This window comes from Homarus americanus, unplaced genomic scaffold, assembly GCF_018991925.1.
Source record: "Homarus americanus isolate GMGI-L3 unplaced genomic scaffold, GMGI_Hamer_2.0 scaffold32583, whole genome shotgun sequence".
Lineage (NCBI taxonomy): Eukaryota > Metazoa > Arthropoda > Malacostraca > Decapoda > Nephropidae > Homarus > Homarus americanus.
Window position 1 is genome coordinate 4,350,607 of NW_024713129.1, and position 22,990 is coordinate 4,373,596.

Below are 22,990 nucleotides of genomic sequence, written 5' to 3' on the forward strand. Positions count from 1 at the left end.
GGCTGCATGGCCAATCACAGTCCGAGACGTCATATGACGTCAGTGATAACGCAACAAAGACACACACTGCGCAACCTTACCGCGCCGCTTACCCAAGCGGAGGGAGGAGGACGGAGAGGCAGGCAGGCAGGCGGGCGGGTGGGTGGCGCGTGGGCAAAATCTAAAAATAGCATCCGAGCCGGACACTCACCGCGTATATGTGGAAAAAACCCGCGTTAAGTGAAAGTTCAGCTTTGGCAAGGCACCGCGTATATGCGAAAACGCGTTAAGTGAAAGCGCGTTAAGCGGGGTAAAACTGTATATATATATGCATATATATATGCATGTATATCACTGTAGGTGCGCGTGATCTAGGTATATGCTGACCATTGTGGACCTGGTCTCACCCTTCTCTGTATATATACACCTTGATTTGTATTTCTCTCTCTAGTCTGTACTCACCCCTGAAGATGTGAATTACACGAAAGCGCTTGGGAACTTCGTGTTTTCTTCTTTCCTTGTGGTTATCAACATATATATATATATATATATATATATATATATATATATATATATATATATATATATATATATATATATATATATATATATATATATATATACAGTCAACCCTCACTTTACGCGGTCCCACATTCCGTGTTTCCACGTTTACGCGGTGCCCTGCTGGAACCCAGGATGCTCACATTCCGCGGTGCGTGTACCCCTTTATGTGGAGAATATCCGGCTCGACGCTATTTTTAGATTCGCCCCGCCCGCCTGCTCCCGCCTCCTCCCTCCTCTGCCTCCGCCTGTCCAAGCCGCGCGGTAAGGTTGCGCAGTGCATGTCTGTTGCGTTATCACTGACGTCATATGACGTATCGGACTGTGATTGGCCGTGCATCCCTACCTCCCTCCGCTGCTAGCTGTAATTGGTTTAAAGTAATATGACGTGTCCACCCGGGGGAGGGAGGGAGGGAGGGAGGAAAGACGACGCTTGACCTAGCCGCGGCAGTTTCATCCCTCCAGGCCACACCGTGTAATCATGCATCCATTGTTCTGTAAAATGGCTTCCGCCGGACCACCGCCCCCAGAGAGAAACCTTTCCTTACCTGTTGCTTCGCCCGAAGACCACGGCGTTATATATACGAGTATTACCCGCTACGGCGGTTTCACCACTTTCGCAGCGATTTCTCATATCTGGCGGTGCCTCGCCAGAACCGAACTTTCACTTTACGCGGTTCATCTACCCATATACGCTTGAAGTATAATTTTTTTTTTTATTATTTAGCTCATAAAATTCATACAAATTACCCGGCCAGAATATAATTTACATTGCTGGAATTCTTACAATTTGATGATCATTATGAATATAAACATCATAGATTTTGCATTAGACATACAAATTTTAGATGTAATGTTTACTCTGAGTAAATATGTTATCTTTTGTGCAAAATATATGACATTTATATTCAAAATATTCCTGGTCTTACAAGGAATCCAGCAATGTCCATTATATTATCCTAACATTAGTCTGAGGAATTATTTATTACTAAAAAGGTAAATATTCTGGTTTCTCCCAAACATTTATCTGGTAGGGAGGGTTGGTGGGGGGTGGGTGGGAGGGATGGACCGACCACCATCTGGCCCGGTTGGAAAAGGGGGGAGGCAAGGTGGGGTACTTTGATTGACAGATAGTGTCGTGAAGAATATTTTTTTTTTTTTTTATTAACTGAAGATATTTGTTTTAGCTCATAAAATTCATACAAATTACCCGGCCAGAATATAATTTACATTACTGGAATTCTTACAATTTGATGATCATTTTGAATATAAACATCATAGATTTTGCATTAGACACAAATTTTAGATCTAATGTAAGTATTTTGTTTACTCTGAGTAAATATGTTATCTTTTGTGCAAAATATATGACATTTATATTCAAAATATTCCTGGTCTTACAAGGAATCCAGCAATGTCAATTATATTATCCTAACTTTAGTTTGAGGAATTATTTATTACTATACAGGTAGTTCTGCTATAACGCGATAATTGTGTTCTTGTAAAATATCGTGTTATAGAAAATCGCGTAATAGAAATAACAGGGCTTATGGAGAAAATAGGGTTAGGTGCAGATTACTCGAAATCGAAAAAAATTTAGTAGTTAGCCTAACACAAAGGACAGCACAGTCTAAATAAATGTTACATTCATATCTAATAATGAAATCATACAGTAAATTTAACACTTTACCTTGAAAAAATATGAATGTAACTTGATGGGGGAGAAGGGTGATTTTGAGGTTGATAACATCGAGCTTCTCTTCAAGTGTTATATCCTTTCTTTTACGATCATCACCGGGAATTCTATCACCAGAACGCTTCTTGGAGATGTTCTTCTTTACCATATTCACAATTAATACCACAAAATTGGAGAAATAGTAAGCAAAAATCGCGTTATAGCAAACAAGCGTTCGCGTTATACAAATATCGTTCCTAATTCATAAATCGCGTTAGAGCAAATTCGCGTTATCAAAACACGCGTTATAGCAGAACTCACTGTACCTTAAAATCTAGTGGTTTTCCCCAAAAAATTTCTCAGAGAGGGAAGAGCCAGCGAGTGTAGTGTGAGAAGAGGGGGAGGGAGTTGAGTCCATTATTTGAATGGACATTAACTTGACGACTGTATTTCTCTATTTCTCTTAAGTATTAATTGTGTGCATGTACCATCATAAAATTAAGATGTTATTTTTACTAGAACATAGGTATTGTGTCGGAAAAAGTGGAGTTTGGGGGTCAGCCGGTCTCTATTTCATTTAATCCCATATGTTATGTTGTTCACTTTACGCGTTTCTCACTTTCCGCGGTACCCTGTGGGTTGAATTAACCGTGTAAAGTGAGGGTTCACTGTGTACATATATATATATATATATATACAGTGACCCCTCGGTTAACGAACTCAATCCGTTCCAGAAGGTCGTTCGTTAACCGAAAAGTTCGTTAACCGAAACCATTGTTTCAATGGGTTTTTGGGTAATTGGTTCCAGCTCACCGAAAATTTCCTAAATTTAACAAAAATGGTAGAAAAGTTCACTTACTTTGAGGTGTGTATGTAGAAGGCTCCTGGATGATGATGATGATGATGGGAATTACAATGGGGGTGGAGGAGAAGGAAGAAGAGAAGGCATTGGGGTGGAAGAGAAGTCACCCCATGGCACCATTTCACCCATAAAATTTTAGTTCTCTTGGTGTATTTCAAGATTATTTTCTTTAAATCAACACTGTACTGCATTATATATTGCCAATATGTAAAATATATTTCAAAATGACCAATAATTTGCTTGGAAACCAGAAAAAAGCATTTAGTTGAAGAGATTCTCAAGCAAGATGTTACCTCCAGTGAAAACAGAGACTAACACCTGTTTGCTGTGTTAAGAGGCTGGATGCTGCGCTTTAAACTAGTCACTTTACCTTCAATTATGTTCAATAATTGTTAAAATGACTAAAAAATTGAATATTAAACTTTTAAAATTATTGAATAGAATAAACTTCTTGATATTTACTAAAATAGTTAGGAATTTAAGTCCTAGAACCGATTAATGTATTGGCGGACTGATACTAAAGCTGGTTGCCCGGCCAGTGCAAGCGAAAACATGTTGAGGTCGGTTCGTAAGAAATTCGTTAACCGAATTTTTGTTTGTTAACCGAATTGAAGATCCTTATGGAAGGCAGTTCGTTAACCGAAATTTCGTTAACCGAGGCGTTCGTTAAACGAGGGGTCACTGTATATATATATATTACCCGTATAGAGGTCGACCCCCAACTTTTTGCCCAAAAATTTGGTCTTAAGAACTCGTGCTATACACGGGTATATATATATATATATATATATATATATATATATATATATATATATATATATATATATATATATATATATATATATATATATATATATATATATATATATATATATATATATATATATATATATATATATATATATATATATATATATACACACCTTGTATATATAAGGTTGTTGTTACATATATATATATATATATATATATATATTGTTGTTGTTAAGCATATATATATACAAGCACATATACATATATATATATATATACAGTTGTTGTTGCTAGTTATTACAAGGCTGCTGCTACATATGAGCATACAGCAGTTGGCTGGCTGTTGCTGCTGGCTACATACATACATACATATACATATGGCTACACACCCTCGCATAGCACCCAGTTCCAAGACCAAATCTCTTGGGCAAAAAGTTGGGCCCACCTCTATACGGGGTAATAGTCAAGTAGGTTGAAAAAAATTTTATCAGTAATCAAATGCAAACAATGGAACCGGGACGCCATCTAACGCATTCACCCGCTGTGAGTGTCGTACAGTTGTTGTGGGCAGATTCTCTTAAGGCCATCATAGCAAGCCCAAAGTAGCCAAATGCATGGTATGGTATGCACAGGAGTATGTAAAACATAGTATTCATTTTAAAAGTTTATTTATAGATACATAAATTTTGTTAATTAAATTTGAACATCAATATGATGAGTTGTAATATTTTCCACACAGTTGTTAGTTTCAAAATTTTTCTTTTAAAATTTTAAGTTATCAGTATTTTTTTCCTCAAATCGTTTTACAATACTGTAGGTAAAATATATACTATTGTGCAAACCCCACAGAAAAAAATTAACAAATGAGACAATTCAAAAATGTAAAAAAGAAAATGCTGTTCGATTTGGTAAACACTGTTGGTAGGGTCAGGTGGTTCTAACGGGTGAATTCGCCAGACCCGTAATCAAATTTATAAACAATATCTAACCTCAATTACTGTGAAGTTTATCTGATGTAGGCAATATGAAGTAAAAAATACCAGTTAAAGGGAGAAATTGGAAGAGAATAAACAAGAAAGATGTTGGGCTATTTTTGTAGGGTTGAGGAGAGTACCAGCTGTTTGGTCTTTTTGGCGGAGAGTCACGCGAAATATCCGCATTCAGTATTTGTTTGGTGTCTTCTATTTTTAAAAATGAATAATACTTGTAAATTAAAAGTACTGCAACATTGTATTATATAAAAACTTGTCATATTTCTGGAAAATAAGAATACACCGTAAACACAATTTCAAACGTGACAGCTAAAATTAAAAGCTGCTTAAGAAGGGCCGACAAGTAAAACACAAAGCCTCCACGACCACAGGCTTCTGCCGTATCAGCTTGACGGTACACGGTTTTAATCGCTTTCAGTTAAAAAACTTTACATCACAAGTGAATTAGATAGAATATTATTGTATACAGTTTTTAACGAAAACCATTCAAAAGGCGCATTACGTAACATCTTGTGAATCTTAAAGAAAGTTTAGTCATTGTTTTTGTCAATGCATTTTATCCCACTTTCCACCAGCAATACGTGACGCCATTTCAGCAAAAATATTACATTTCCACATTTCAGAAATAAATAGTAGTTTTGCTGAAACGGATGTATTTCAATGTAAATTAGGATAAACTATATGCAGAAAAACAAAAGACTTTACCTAACCTTCCATGTTTAAGATATAAAAGTTACTCTCGGTGATTTTTTAATAGTTTTCGGTTAAAAATACTGTTATATTAGTGATATTCTATTCATACTGTGGTTGATATAATACCTTCAATGAAATGTAATATTTTTGCTGAAATTAATGATTACAGTGGAAAGTGGATAAATTGTGATGAAACAATGACTTTCGCTTGTTTCACTAAAAGATGCCACGAATCACTTTTCTAATGGTCAGTTAAAAACTGTTGTATTGTATTACAATAATATCCTAATTGACTTGAATAAATATTACGCATACTCCATATTTCTGAATATTTTCATTAAAATCCATCAAAATCATTTTCCTTGTCATCGCTCGCAGCACCAAACAGCTTCTCCCAGTCCTCCTTGAACAGGGCTACAGGGTACACGCAGCTTTTCGGGACCGCTTTCAGTTAAAAACTATTACATCACACGATATTTTACCTACTCAGCCTGAATGAATATATTCTCGAAATAAATAGTAGTTTTGCTGAAACGCGACGTATTTCAATGTAAAATAGGATAAAATACATGACTTAAAACAAAAGACTTACCTAAGCTTCCTATGTTCTTGAGATGTTATTCGCTTTTTAATAGTTTTCGGTTAAAATTCTGTTATATTGCCAACATATCTTATTCATACTGTGCTTGATATACTACATTCACGGAAATGTAATATTTTTCCTGAAATTACGCATTTATTAGTGTGGAAAGTGGATAAAATCGTGACGCAAAAACAATGACTCGCTTTCTTTCGCTCAAAAAGATGTTACCGTGAATCGCTGCAATGGGTTTATAGTTAAAAACTGTTGCATTACAATAATATTCTCCTAATTGACTTGAATAAATACTTGAATGGAAATATATAATATTTTTATGTCCTACCTAAGCGCTTTCAATGTAAAAGTGTCGTAATAATAAATGGTAAACAAGTTTATAGGACACGAGTTTTTCTGGAAGGTTTTGAGCACCTTACCTCAAAAACTTGGGTCAATCTATAAACGAGGAATATCATAAATTAACGCATTTCTTGGTCATAAAATCGGGCCTAATCTATATACCTATAAGCATATAGACGGTATATACGTATATATATATATATATATATATATATATATATATATATATATATATATATATATATATTATTATATATATATATATATATATATATATATATATATATATATATATATATATATATATATATATATATATATATATATATATATATATATATATATATATATATATATATATATATATTAGTGGTTCCTCTCAAGTAATCTAACTCAATCCGCTCCAGAAGGTCGCTCGTTAACCTAAACGTTCGTTTAACCTAAAACCATTGTTTCAATGGGTTTTTGCACTGTTCCAGTCACCTAAAATTTCCTAACTTCAACAGCCGGCGGAAAATTTACTTACTTTGAGGTGTGTATGTAGAAGGCTCCTGGATGATGGTGGGATGATGTGCATTTGGCGGGAGGTGCAGGAGGAGAAGGGAGAAGAGAAGGAAGTGGAGGTGAGGAGAAGTATTTTACTGCTTCTGGAAGGTATACCTTCCATGAAAAATGTCAGAACCTCTGACCGACAGATTCTCCACCATGAACATCCTTCTCTCCCTTTTCTCTTGAAGTGGAAGGCTGAGGGCTAGCATCTTGTTCCCTCTGCCTTTTACTGAAGAAAGTGTCAATTGTGGTCTGTGGGGCATCTGTCCTCCTCACCATTAACTTATGTTTAAAGAAGGAGACCACTGAGTCCTCACATGACACAAAGTTAGTTCAGTTTCCAATTTCTGGGTGCTTTTTCTTGAAGCCAGTTCTGAACTTCCCAGTGGTAAATCACATCTTTTCAACTGTTTAGCTGACATATGGTCTCAATTTTCACCCTCCCTCACCACCGTCAGCCCCCACCCTCGCAACATCTCATCCGAAGTTCCTTCCAAGTCATAGGGAGTAAGTTCCTCCTCATGAGACATCACAAGCTCTTCCACATCCTTCTCCTCCACTTCAAGACCCAATGACTGACCACGGGACAATCTCCTGGTCCAACTCTCAGGTCATCCTCATCCTCAAAATCATGGGACTACTGATGGCCACAGTGCTTTCATGAAGAATTGAGGGTCTTTATTGGAGACTTTGCCATGATGACACAATCAATTTTACAGCCTCCCAGGACGCTGGGAATTGTGTCTTCCAGAACTGTTTCAGTGTTAGCCCAGGATCACCGGAGTTGCCTGATGACACCCTCCCTAAACATTTTCATGTGGCCAACTTCTCTCTAGTTGGATTGTTATTTTGTCTATTAAGGGTGAGTGGTGGAGGTAAATAACATTTTTTACAGTTAAATTCCTATACTCCAAATTTCTGCGCGTCAGGCTCGCGACTGTATATTATCCATGAGGAGAAGAGCCTTTAAAGGAAGTTTATTGGTGGTTAGGTAGCTCTTGGCCAGAGGGGCAAACACATCAATAGCCCATTCATTAAAGTTATTGAACCGTCTTGTCACCCATACCACGTTGACTTCCAATAAACCTGCCATTGTTCACTTCTGCTGCTTGAACACCCTGGGTTTTCAGAGTGGACAAGCATAGGCTTCAGTCGAAATCCCGAAGCATTGGCACCGCTAACAGTGAGTGAGACGCGTCTTTCATGGGTTTATGCCTGGTGGTAAAGAGGCTTCATCCTTGGTGATGAATGCTCCTTTGGGCATCTTTTTTCCAGAACAGCCCAGTTTCACAATATTGAACACTTGCTGTGGAAGATAATTTCTTCTTCCATCAGTTTTTAAATTCACTAAAAACTTTGTTGCCCCTTCTTTATCAGCACTAGCAGCTTCACCCATGCCTAACAACACCCTAAATGTCACTTCTTTTTCTTAAATTTTCTAACTCAGCCTTTATAGCCCGAAAATCTTCAAATTCTGTTCCTGAAGAACTAGTTGATCTGTCTTTAAATGTTCATAAATTCCCTGCTCTTTTTCCACAAAATGAAATCACTCAGAAACTGAATCACTTTCATCTGTTTTTCCTTAATCCAGATGATAAGTAACCCTCAGCTTCTAATGCATTAGATCTACTTAAACACTCTTGTAGATTTGTCTCAATGCTCACTTCTTTAAATTTGTCTTTTGTGCAAGAATTGTCGACACAGTTGATGCCGCATATTATATTCCTTGCATAGCTGCGATTTGATTTAATACCTTGTTCGTGTTTTTTATTATTTCCTGCTTCATTTGGATTGAAATCACTTTTCTTGACTTTAGGCCCCATGCTGGGATTCAAACAATGGCAACACGTATTTTCAAAGTTAAACTAGCTGTAAAATAAAGAATATTTTCTTTTAAAAATAACACTGCACTGCACTATATTGTCAATATGTAAAATACCTTTCAAAATGACCAATATTCTGTTTGGAAACACAGAAAAAGCTGCTAGTTGAAGAGAGTCTCAAGCAAGATGTTACCCAGTGAAGCAGAGAGAGACTGACTGTTTGCTGTGTTAAGAGGCTGATGCCGCCGCGACAAACTAGTTTCACTTTACCTTCAATTTTGTTCAATAATTGTTAAAATGACTAAAAAAATTGAATATTAAACTTTTAAAATAATTCGAATAGTATAAACTTCTCTTTTGATATTTGCTGTAATAGTATGAATCAAGCCCAGAACCGCATTAATGTATTGGCGACTTGGATTAAAGCTGGCTTTTCGTCTCGTCAGTGCTTAAAACATGTTGAGGTCGGTTCAGAAGAAGTTCGTTGTTTAAATTTTTCGCTAAAACTAATTGAAGATCCTATGGGAAGGCAGTTCGTTAATCGAAATTACGCTAACTCCAGGTGTTCGCTAAAACGAGGTCACTGTATATAAATTTTTGAAATAAATGTATGTAGTAAGTATGTACAGTAATATTTTTCACTCAAATCCTAATGAAACACTATTGAATTAGGATACTGTAGCTGGTGTAAACAATCGGAACAGTCCCACCACCTATTGTCACTCCGTGAAGCAAACTTATAAATTAAAGAAAATACTTGCAGTGTGTTTAATATATTACAGTATGTTATAAATAAATCAATAAACAAATAAATCGGTAAATCCATTTCAAGTAAATGAAACAATTGTATTTGACACCGACATTAGTTCCAGTTAAATAACAGACGTTTAAGTGAGTCACTAGTGTTTACACAACACCAACCGGTAACATTTGATGCCATTACTTGAAGTGAATTGGCCTTATTTTAAAAAACCATGGATGTGTTAACAGCACTGGTCAATGGGATGGTTGGTAAAGGACTTCTGGGTCATTGAGCTCCCAATGGTTAAGTGTCACATTTGGGGTACCGTCTTATACAGCGAATAGGGCTCAAAAGCTACTTTTTAAATGGACATTTTTTGGGTCGTCTTATACACCCTGTCGCCTTATCGGCCGAGTTATACGGTACATATATTGTTTCTCACTCTTGATTTTTTTTTCATTTTTGCATTTGTTTATGGTTCTTTATTACTATTATTATTATCATTATCATTATTAATATTATTACATTATTGCCCCCCCAGGCCCCGATGTGGAGTCAGTGACCTGTGCCCGGGTGGGACAATCCCTGTAAAAAAAAATTTTTTTTTTAGGAGTTCGGGATTGATGGTTAATCCGAAAGTCGGTTAGGAATCCTTGCAAGATAGCGAATAATTTGAATATAAACGTCATATATTTTGCACAAGAGATAAAAATTAATCACCTGTATCACATTACAGTAGTGATTTAAGAGTTCTAGTGTATATGTCCATATACAGGTGCTCCCCGACTTACGACAGGGTTAGGGACCCAAATCCAGGTCGTAAATCGGAATGGTCGTAAGTTCGACATAGATAAAAAAAATAAATAAAATCTATAATGAAATACAATACAGTAAAAGTAATAAATATTGAGGAATGGATACAGTGTGACTGAGCACTTACCTTTAATATAGTCAGCTGAATGCCCACGGGGCCCCCATAATTTTCTATTTACAGGTATACGTGGAGACTATATTAATTGGATGAAGCAGAGGAGGAGACAGGGCTGGGTGGGTCATCAATGTCGCTTTTTTCAGACAGGTTTATGTACTGTGGAAACTTGCTGGTTGAAAGTATTGGATCATCTTGAGGGAGTGAAGAGGCAGCACTGGTGGGGCGTGAGGAGACAGCATTGGGGGACTTCTTAAAATAGATGTCCAATTTAGACTGCACAGTTTCCTTTTCTTTTCAGTATAAATTACTCTGTAGCAAGCAAGTGCATCTTGGATCATTCTGTCAACTTTGGCAAAACGCTCATAATTTTGATCCATGCCATCAAACATTTGCATTCCTTTATTAATTGTAGCAAATGCCTCTGCCATTTGCTTTACTGAAAACTTTTTGTGGGGTGCTGGTCCTTCTTCTACATTTACACTGGCTTCTTCCTCTGCATCTTTGTGTGCTTCCAGTTCTATGAGATCACCGTTACTGAGCTCTTCTGCTACACTTTCAACCAACTGTTCAACATCTTCATTATCAATTTCTAACTGAAGCTGTTTACCTAACTCCACTATCTTGTTACTAATATCCAAAATAACTTCATTTTCATTAAATCCTCTAAAACTGTTCACATATCTTTTCAGGACTTTCTTCCATATTCCATTCATGCAATGTTTTGTAACCTGATCCCATGCTGCACTAATGTTCTTTATACATGACAAAACGTTGGACTCCTTCCAAAACTCTTTGAGCATTTTCTCACCGTCAGTAGCAGCAACAGCCTGAGCGAAGGTTGTACGTAAATAATACGCTTTAAAGGCAGCAATAGCACCTTGATCCATGGGTTGGATGACAGAGGTAGTGTTAGGTGGAATGTACACTACCTTAACATCAGGGTACATGTCGTCCAGTTGTGGTGGGTGTCCCGGAGCATTATCCAAAATCAGCAAAATCTTGAATGGAATCCGTTGTTGCAGACAATACTCCTTGGCTCGAGGAATGAAACAATTCATGAACCAGTCCTCAAACAGTACAATGGTCATCCAGGTTTTCTTGTTACTGCGATAAAACACTGGCAGTGTGTGCCTGCTGAAATGTTTAGAAGCCCTGGGGTTCTCTGAATGATAGATCATGAAGGGCTTTAGCTTGAAACCAGCAACATTCCCCCCCCCCAACAGAAGTGTAATTCTGTCCTTGAATGCCTGGAATCCAGGCATTATTTTCGCCTCTTTGTGGATGTATGTCCGGTCAGGCATGCACTTCCATAATAATCCAGTTTCATCCACATTGAATATTTGCTCAGGCAAATATTTCCCTTCCACAATCACATCATCTAACTCCTCCTTAAAAGCTTTGGCAGCACCAACATCGGCACTAGCTGCCTCTCCACTCACCTTAACATTGTGTAAACTGTAGCATTTTTTGAATCTATTAAACCACCCATGACTTGCTGTAAAGGTTTGCTCACATTCATCTCCTGCCTGCTCCTTCAGGCTTTGGAACAGGCTTGTTGCTTTAGCCTGTAAGGTTAGAAGGCTTAAGGTACACGCTTCTGTATTTGGTCTTTTATCCATATCACCAATAATTTTTCCATATCGTGAATAGGACCTTGTCTTTTCTTTGAAATTATAGTTCCCTTTATAGGTGTTGTTCCTTTCACTACATCATGAATACGTTCCTTGTCCTTCAGAATAGTGGATATGGTTGAGTGCGAGAAACCTAGATCGCGTGAGATTGTTGATACAGTTTTTCCATTCTCATATTGCATTATTACCTTCATTTTCATCTCAAAGGTAATTGCCTGTCTCCTTTTCTTCGGAGCACCACCATCACTCTCACTTGTACACTTTCCAGTCATTATAAAGTCAATTAAATACGATAATAAAGTAAGTACACAGCGCGATCAGTATAGGATACGATAGCCAAACATTAACTAAGTGCTGTACTGAGTGAGTGTAACCACGCGGTGACCCAAGCCAGCCACGCTCTCGCTCGGGACGGAAATTTTTCGGTATAGAAAATGAGTGCGTCATTTGAAAAAAAATTGGTCACTGGAGATGTTTGGGGTACTTGGTTCTAACTACAGGAGCGAACATAAACACCTGTAGAGTTCTGTAGGTTCTTATTAACGGAAATATACAGGGTGCGCTTACAAGCGCGGGTAGTCCTTACACTCCTATAGGGGTCAACTAACCTCTCAGGCGACATGTGGTAAGTGGTACATTAGCAGCTTCCAGATGTCGCCAGGCACATTTATCTAAGCGTGTGGTGACATGAAACAGGGGCATTGCTACATGCTACTGACTAGAGAAGTAATGTTTATATATATAGAGTACAGTACATACATGGTATACATACAACATACATAATATACATACAGTCACGACTGCGGCTGTCGTATGTGCGGACGGTCGTAAGGTCAGAGCAGGTCATAAGTACGGATTGACATACGTTGAGTCAGTCGTAAGTCGGGGACTACCTGTATATATAGTGATTTAAGGGCTATTTAGGGGAATTTTTGGAGTGTTTCTGACTATGGATTTTTGGCTTTACTTTGTATGTACTTTTCTGCTAGCTGGAACCAATATCCCACTGAAATAATGGATTCGGTTAACGAACGACTCTGTGGAATGAATTGTGTTCGTTAACCTGAGGGTCCACTGTAATTACAAACCTAAATTCTAAATTACATACCAAAGTAAGGGTCTGGTTTGCCAGTTCCTGGGGAAATTAATTGGGCTATATCTTTAACTCAAAATTGTAGCCCGGAGCAGACTGGGCGCCAACATAGAACAAAGGCCTCGGCTTGTGTTTTCTTGGTGTGGGTATACCCACATCACTTCAATCTGTATTTAGGGATCCTCCCCTCACACGTTGCAATCGTTGAATACATTCATAAGATTTTCTGATCATTGCATTGTTCGTGGTTATTCGTCACATGAGGTAACGAGGTGTACTAAGCTCACACCGAGGTATACAAGGTATTCTCTTTGAAGTATACTTTCTGGATCACTTCCAACACTTCACTTACTTCTGGTACATATATCCTTTTTCCAGATCATTGTTCTCTTATATTTTCATCTGATACCTGCGGTAGCTATGTTCACTAATCGTTCACCGACGTAAATAGTATGACCTTCAAACACGGTCTACACTTATCCCTTATAGTACACTTGTCCGTATCAATTGGACCTTCCCAATCATCCTATAGATAACTTGAGTTCTCCTTAATGCTCTAAGTACATACACTTAATATTATATGACCGTACCTTGGTACAATCCGTCTAAAACAACATACAGTAGGTGAGTTATCCCTTCCCAAAGTTTCTCGTTTTCTACTGTTTTCTGTGACTCTACAAGTGCGGTGGATTTGAATGTTATGTAGCGTAATATGAATAAAAGAGATATTAAGGATGACACTGATGTGCGCAGTACACCACTTACACATCTCCAACAAGGGAATTAAGACAGCAAGTATAAGGAGTGAAGGTCTTACTGTATGACACATCTGCGTATGTGTGACTGCGTGGTAGCGAGTTAAATATCAGCTGTTGAGATCGTGGCAACTCTCATTTCCACTCCATCTTTCTAATTACCCACACCTTTCTGCTTTCTAACTCCATATTTTAAAATGTTATGTAATGTAATTTTGAAGGGATACAACTTTCATTCATACTTATACTTACCACAACCTTCCTAAAATTACTTTAGGTTTCGTGTTTATTCAAGACATCTTCAGGTCATGAGACCCACTAATCCCCCACCCAAGAAAGGTGACCTGACATTCCAGCAGAAGGTCAGTAATATGAGACCACTAATCCCCCAACCTACCTCCACCTGACATTGAGTCAGGTTAGGTCCCCCCCACAAAAATACTTTAACTTTCATCTTTATTCAAGACATTTTCAAAAAATTCTCTCGATTTTTAACCTCGGAATTTTTTTTTCTAAAGTAGGAAATTTTTGGAAAATTCCGGCTTTGGGAACGATTTTTCGAGCAAATTTACAATCCAGCTATCAGAGATTTCCAGGTTTGAGGGATTCCGGCTAACGGAGATATTACTGTAGTTGCTTTATTGCTTACACATAATTTTAGCTTTATATCTTAATTAGTATAATGACATCAGATTTGCTCACTTGATTGAGATGAGCTAATTAGTTCATGTAACTTTCTTTTAGTTCTGCTGAATTAGTTTGTAATGAATAAGATAAAATTTTATTAAAATTTTATTGTAACTACCAATTTTATTGAATAGCACTGGATCTGTTTCTGTAAAACAGAAAATTCGAAAGGAATTGTGTTTCTATGCCTAATGTGTTATTAGTCTGGTGGGCTTTTCGACAAATAGAATCGATGACGGAACAGACTTGGTTGTTAGTGTACGTATACAGTACAATATGAGCTAAGCAAGGAAATTCAACATTGGCAGAGCTTCGTCGTATTCAAGATAATTAGGATTCAAATCTCCTTCCTGTGTCTGAGAAGTGCTTGTTAGGAGGAAGGTTTAGGTTGATACAGGATAGGGAAAGACGAAGGTAAATTTAATTTTATTTACCAGGTAGTTATTTTTAATTCATGGTGCATTGTCATGCAAGTTGTCAACAAGGCAACTTTGGTAGTGAATGAGCTGAAAGTAGTTGTATGTGTTATGATGAACTTCAGTGCACAGTTAATATTAAAAGTACAGTATGTTACATCTCTTGAGACAACTTGCTTCTTCCAGCTTCTATGGAAAAGACAAAGTATTTTCTCCAATTGTATACAAGGTATATCTACGGCAAACTTATTCTGTAACAAAATACAGTAAAACAAATAGATCCACAAGCGAGACAACTTGTTGTGTGAAAGGAGATAAGGGCAGGGTGGGGGACTCTCATACAGCCAGGAACTAGACAGATAATGTGTCTATTTGGAAGTGTTGCATTTAGGTTGTGTTTAGATTATTAGCTTTTGTTAGAGTTAATTTTATACAGTAATCAATATCGTTCATTTATATTAGATGAACTCAGTTGGGTGTTCTAAGTGGTTATACTCTTCACCTGAGCATAGGGTAATATTGAATTAATTGGTTGTAAGTGAGAATATATGGTCGATAACGTCTTACTTCCAATTTTCAATAAATTACTTTTAAGTGACGTCTTACTGTGGTAATTTTTATATTGTAACACCAATGAATAGAAAAAAATAAATCTTACATCTATGGTCAAGCAGTTATTTACATTCACCTGACATTCAGTTTGCACTTCTAAGGCATTTTACAAAGTGATAAGTTCTAAACGAGACAAAGAGCTTATGTAACACTGTTATATAGCCAATTTTCATGGAACTCCCAAGAAAGTGTGACAGCCAAGTAGATTCCCATAATATGTCTTAACTGTAAGATGTTCATTTGAACTTTCTACATTTGTTTATGACATTGTCTAAACTTCAAGTGGAGACAGAATGATAGGTCTGTCAATATCAGTCAAGACAATTGCCAACATGTGTTTTTTTTTTTTTTTTCAATGATATTTTTTATTAACATGTTTGGCATTTCTGTTTTCAATGCTCATCTTCAAAATTAATTTCTATTCAATTAATCTTTTACATTTCCTTAGTACTGTACCAGTACATACATGTATATCAACCAAAGTGATACAGTAATACAATACAGTACATTGATAGTATTTTGTTTTAAACTGATTTGGCAGTGAATGAATGAGGTGCCCTTTCTTCTGCCTCACCCCCCCCCCATGCTTACATCACCCACCCCCAACTTTGTTACCACCACATCTATATCATGACATATTAACAGAGTAGGATGGAAGTCTCATCATCTATCAACCAATAATCATGAACATTTTGATTGTTAACCATCTGTACAAATTTATGTTATATAAACATTGCCCTAATAGCTCTAGATGTGCAGTATTTCTAGTTTTCTAAGTAAAATGGCTTTTAATTTAGGATTTATATATTTACCGTCATTTTATCTTATGATACATAATATTTTTGAGAGATATCCTCTAAATCAGATAGCTGATAAGTAGCTTAAAGTTTGGTGCGAGTTTGTTTTACAGGAGCTGCTCAATCACTAAAGCCCAGATTCATTCAGAGAATAAATGCCAGGTGTCGCTATTTGCACATGAGTGTGTCCTAAGATTATTGTGCACGACTATAATAATTAAAATATTTCTATGTCATGTTTTGTTGTTCTTGATAGAGGGATACTTCAGCTCAGATGGGAACCTGTGCTACTGTGAAACCTGCCACAAAATACGTGGTGATGAACCCTACTATACAAAAGGTGAGTACTTTATGATTTGGTTAGGTTGTCAAGAAACTTGAGCTACATGGTATATACTGAGAGAGAGAGAGAGTGGGTTAAATAACCTATTTTTCACTCATTTAACTAAATTTCTAAGTTAGTGAGGAATTTTATTTGTTGGGTGAATTTTACAAGGGATTTAATTAAATAACTGAAAATATTCAGACTTTTGTTCAACAAATTGCCAGGTAGGCAATCTCCTAGTTTAGTGTGGTCTATTACCCCCAAAGTTGCATTCCATTATTTTTATCTTATTTTCTGATTTTTAGAATGCCTCGCATACTCCATAGTTACAATGGTCAGGAATTTACAGATTCACTTATCAGTACTTATAGTCTGGATGCAAGGGAACAATACAAAGACTTTGGCAGTTGGCTTTAAGTTTGAACATTTCACTTGTCACATGTTCCTAGTTTTTCCAGATTGTCCATTGAACATGTGAGTCCAGAGGATATCCCAAGATTTGAATTAGTAACTGGAGATAGAAGCTATGAATACATAATTATGTGAGATGAAAGTTTTTCTGATCATCAATGGTAAAGATCATCACTGAAGATATTAAAGAAACCTTAATAAATTGCATTGGAGAAGGAAATCTTATGTAGAGACAAAACTTTAAAGCAACATTTAAGGACAGTCAACATTTGATAAATAACAATAGACAATAGAGGGGGTGCTGGTGGTAGAGTGGTACGCTCTTGCCTTCGCAAGTGAGATGTCCGCAGGTTCGATTCAGGCCGGTGGAAGTTGTTTGGACATATTTCCTAGCCCCCATTAGTCCCTGTTCACCTAGCAGTAAAGTAGGTACCTGTTGTAAATCGAAAGTTGCAATTCAGTATTCAGGACAAGTTGGAGCTTCCAATAACTGTGACATTAACCATTGACTCTTCAGGCTTCTACCCTTAACTCATGAGACATAAAGGCAAGCATGAACTTAGCATGCTTCCTTGTTGAGCACTGTAAAAGCTTCGTGCTTCACCTTACATAAGGATGTATGGAGTGCAAAAAAAAAAAAAAAATAGACAATAGAATGAATTATTACATTATAAACTAGACACCTTGACTTAACATGAATCACTTTATTAGAAAACAATACAGAGTGGACTTCACACTGGTTGTGTACCAGCCGTCCTGGTACTACAAGAATTTCAGCATAATGCCACTGAGAGTCCTAAGAGCCTCTGGAGGTAAACAATTCTCTGAACAAGGTGTTGATGGTAGAAATGTTCAACTGTTACAAAGAAAGCAAGAGCTCTTTGCTAACTTAAGAATCTAATTCTGAGTCTCAGACACTCCAACAGATGTCAGCTCACAGTGGCGCCTCCTCCTCATAGATGCCAACTAATGCTCTTCTGGAAGTATCTGGTGATGAGACCCCAGCTAAAATAGTGGCTGGCAGCTGGGACCCCTGGCATAGGAGTCACTTCTATGGATCCTCCATATGGGGAGCCATCTCCAGGGGTTAACTCTGGTGTGGGTCCACCAGATGGGTCTACATCTGGGTTGTCTGTGGCCACAAAGCCACAGACACCTCTTTCAACCCTGGGGCAGGACAGAAAAGCCCAGCCCCACTGGAGTCCTTCCCTTCCCTCAACAGGGAGACTGTAAAACTGCGGTCACACTAGAGTTTCTACCCAAAATAAATCCACCGTTGCGTTGATTTTTCAACAAACTCCTCAAGTTGACTCTAGAGCGACAACTTATTTGCTGTCAAAAGTGGGAAGGTACGGAGTGTCTGAAAATCCAGAGTACGGTGGGTTGACATTTGCTAATAACATTTACACCATTCTTGTTTTTTCTTATTAATGTTAAAATGTACAAAAAATATATAAAGTATATTTCAATAGCAAAACACGAACAAAAATGCCATACTAAATATAAAATAATAAAAAGAATACATCACTACAGTAATTTCATTTGACTCTAGAGTACTTGCGTCACTTTTGTAAACAAACACCTCCTGGACGCTACTGCCGTTTCTTTTTTGTCTTGGTCTTCTTTAACGGGATCATACATCTAACTAAGTGGTTAATGCTGCCATAGAAACATACAATGAAGCGATCCTGCTCTCCAACTAGCCACGTGAGCTGGATTCCTAGGCCTGGCCAATGGTTCCTTTCACCAGTGTGACCAGTGTGCAGATCGTACTTTGACTTATTGCCTGTGGATGAAATGCTATCATGGATTTATTGCACTGAAAACTTTAGTGTGACCTTAGCTTAAGAGGCACATGTCATGGTACACTGTTGGTGCATCCTCTAGTCTCCAACACCCAAATTATGCCTGTGCCTAAATGTCTGTGTTGGGGGTGCACACTTGCCTACCACTACCTAGATATCCAATAATCATGGCTACCATAGTCCAATGGAATTGTCAAGGCTTACGATCCAACTGCACGGACCTCCAGTTGCTCCTGAGCAAATTCTCCCTTATATGCATTTGTTTCCAGGTGACAATGTTAGGTGCCTGTGAACATCCCCCTTCCAGAGGTTATTCAGCTTTTTATTCTCCTTATAATCCGGAACAGAATCATAATGGGGGCACATTATCCATCACTTCCCCGTTGCAAGTGACAGCTTGCAAGATTCACCTCCAATGTACTTATACCATATACTCCATTTACCTCCACCCAGTACACCAAATGCCAGGGAGAATTTGGTTTCTTTACCTTGTCAGCTTCCTTCTTCTTATCTTATCCTCGGTGATTTTAATGGAAGGCATACCCTCTGGGGTGATACAATAGTTAATCCAAGGGGTGACCTGATAGCTTGGATAATTGAAGAAATGGACCTGGGTATACGGTATTAAATATTGGTGATATCACTCGCTATCACGACTACAGCCATAGATCTCTCATTGTTCTCAATAGACTCTACTGGACTTTGAGTGGAGAGTAACAGAAGACCTCAGAGGAAGTGACCGCTACCTTATTCTACTTTCCTCTTAGGATGTCCTCCTGGCACCACGAGTTCCCCACTGGTGGTTAGACAAGGTGGACTAGGACTTGTACAAGGAACTAGCAAAGGTAGACAGGAGCATTGAAGAATTTCCCTCTGTAGATGAAGAGGTTCAAGAACCTAACCAGCCTCCTCCAATCGGCTGGTCACTGTTCCATTCCTTGGGCCCCTGGTCGTGTAGCTCGTGGACCTATTCCTTGGTGGTCAGAGGAGTGCAGACAGGCAGTTTGCAGGGGTGTCTTCTGTGGCAGCTCAATCCTCAGAGTTTACGTGGATGTGTAAATTAGAGTGTCACAGGCCCTGGATTTTGGAGTGGTATGTGGCAAGACATACAACATCATGTTCTCAATGAGAAGAAATGAGAACTGCCCTCTTATTCACTGGAGATGCATCACCAGGTCCCGATGATATCCCATTTTCAATGCTCTGCCACCTTGAAATTGAGGCATATATAACAAGATCTGGCAAGAGGGTGCCTTCCCATGCTCATGACAGGAGGCTACTGTCCTGCCTTTCAAGAAGACTGGAAAAAGGGTCTTTACCCACTAGAATATCACCCCATAGCTCTGACCTGTATCTGCAAGCTGTTTGAAAAGATGGTCAACTCGCAATTAGTATACTGCCGGGAGAAGAATGCCCTTCTTTCATGATATCAATCTAGCTTCTGGAAGATGCATTCAACAACAAATGCTCATGTTCGTCTTTTGCTCGTCACTAGCATCTTGTCTACGTTTTCTTAGACCTAGGGAAACCATACAACACAGCTTGGAGATTTGTCATCCTTAAGTAGCTTCATAATTTTGGATTGCAGGGAAGTTTACCATCAATAGTAAGTCAGTTCATGGGACATTGCACTTTTAGGGTCCGCTTAGACACAGAAATGTCAGCACCACATATTCAGGAGGACGGGGTTCCCCAGAGCAATGTCTTGAGTATGACCCTATTTGCCATTGCAATAAATGGGGTAGCAGCATCAGTTCCAGGTGATGTATCAATATCATTGTATGTAGACGACTTGGCCTTTTGATATGCAGCTTCCTGCATGTCATTGGCTGAAAGTTGCATGCACTTTGCACTAGACAAGGTTTCACATTCGAGCACAGAGCATAATTTTAAATTTTCTCCCTTGGAGACTGTTGCCATACATTTATGCCGCATGCAAGGTGTTCACCCAGATCCCATTCAACAGCTCTATGGTTGTTGTATGCAGTGTGTCACAGAGACCCATTTCCTGGGTATTATCTTCGACAAACGCCTTAAATGGCAGCCATGTACTCCTTACCTAAAAGAATCTTGCCATCATGCTCTCAATTTATTGAGAGTCTTGGGGGCACACATCATAGGGTGCTGACTGAGGAACTCTGCTACACTTTTACCACTTGCTAGTGAGACTCAAACTGGATTATGGGTGTGAGGTGTACTCCTCAGCCACTGAAGCTACACTCAATACACTAAACTATATTCATCATGCTGGAGTGTAACTGGCGACCGGTGCTTTCAGGTCTTCATCAATCCCATGTCTACTAGTTGATGCTGATGAGCCACCCATCGATCTTCAACATCAGTATCTCTAGGCCTAGTGTTGGTTTTGCCTCCACTGCCTTCCACAATCTGTAACCAATATTTGTGGAGTTGACGAAACTATGTCCCCACACTACACTCAGCATCCAAGCCTCCTTTGACCTTTTGGCTTCAGGGTAAGAGAGGTTGTGAGAATTCTTTGTCTTCCTCCTGTTCAGCTATACCCAACGAGGTTACCTAGTCCCACTCCATGGATTCTCCCTAAAGTTCAAGATTGTAAGTATTTTAACAAAAGGAAGGACCTTCTCCCTCCCCGTGTTGTCCATTCTCTATTTTTAGAACATGCCTCCTCACACAGGGGGACTTAATCCTGTATACACCAATGGCTCTAAGTCAGATGCAGGGGTGGGTTTTGGCATGTTCTTTCCTGATTTCTGTCAGGACGGTAGTTTCCCCACTACGGCATCTATTTCTACTGCTGAGATTTCAGGTATTTTAATTGCCCTCAAAATTATTTTTACCCAACCTCATAATGATTTTACAATTTTTAGTGATTCTCGCAGTGCTGTCTAGGCCCCAGGTAATGTCTCATCGTCTCATCCTTAGTTATAGATATTTTACAGTGGCTATTTCTCATCTGTCGGGGTAGGAAAGTCAGTTTTTACTGGATTCCGGCCCATGTGGGGGAGAAGGGGAATCAGCGTGCTGATGCTGTGGGGAAAACAGCTGCTTCTTGCCCAATGGCAAGTCGTTCCCCTCTACTTGCCTCTGATATGAAACCAATAGTAAGAGCTGCTATCCGCTCGAGCTGGAAATGCAGTTGGGATGCTGTTGGAGCAAACAAGCTGGGTACATCAGGGACTGTCACGCCGCTGAGAGATTGCTTCGACTCGCCTCTGCATTGGCCACACACGGTTGACTCATAGTTTTTTATGGAGAGCGCCCCCCTCCCCATTGTGATAACTGCCTGGTCCCATTGACTGTTTGACACCTGGTGGAGTGCCCCAGTGCATGGAGGGGAGACAGGTCTTACTGTCTCTCTTTGGTGCTGGCATGGAGAGTGGGATGGGACGACCTCCTTCGTGGTGGAAGCTGGCCTTTTACACAAGCTTTGAGTTTTATTAATTAGCAATTGACTGGTTTTTATGATAATTTTGTGTTATTTATGGTGTTTTTACCTTGTGCATTATTCTATTTTAGTCTTTTAAACCTTAATTTTAATTAAGTGACATATGACCTACGCTGTTGCATCACAAGGGATGTAATTAACACAATGAATAGAGGAAAGAGGTGACGAGTGTCTAGAGGAAAGAGGTGACGAGTGTCTAGAGGAAAGAGGTGACGAGTGTCTAGAGCAAGGGTTCCCAAGGTTTTTTCCATTTCCCAGTGCAACCGCTAGCCACTATATATACACAGGCATCCCCCGGGTTACAGAAGGGTTCTGTTAGTGAAAATATGTGAGGGTAGACTGTCACATTTTTAATAAATTTGTTTCTGATTATTTGTGAGAGTATTTTCCCATTATTATTTATCTATGTGTGTGTGTGTGTGTGTGTGTGTGTGTGTGCGCGTGCGTGCGTGTGCGTGCGTGCGTGTGCGCGTGCGTGCGCACATACACCCCTGTATATATACAGTAAAGCCTCTGATAACAACGATTCATATTTAA

The 22,990-nt window shown here is 38.5% G+C and overlaps 1 protein-coding gene across 2 annotated transcripts in view; it reads left to right on the forward strand.

Moving 5' to 3' along the window:
- Positions 1–22,990, forward strand: part of LOC121866278 (neuralized-like protein 4) — a gene marked incomplete at both ends in the record, with an annotated part of 191,318 nt that overhangs the window by 162,405 nt on the left and 5,923 nt on the right. For both annotated transcript variants that reach the window (XM_042365899.1, XM_042365904.1), the window contains 1 exon segment: positions 16,742–16,825. In XM_042365899.1, the coding sequence (XP_042221833.1) occupies positions 16,742–16,825 (84 nt within the window).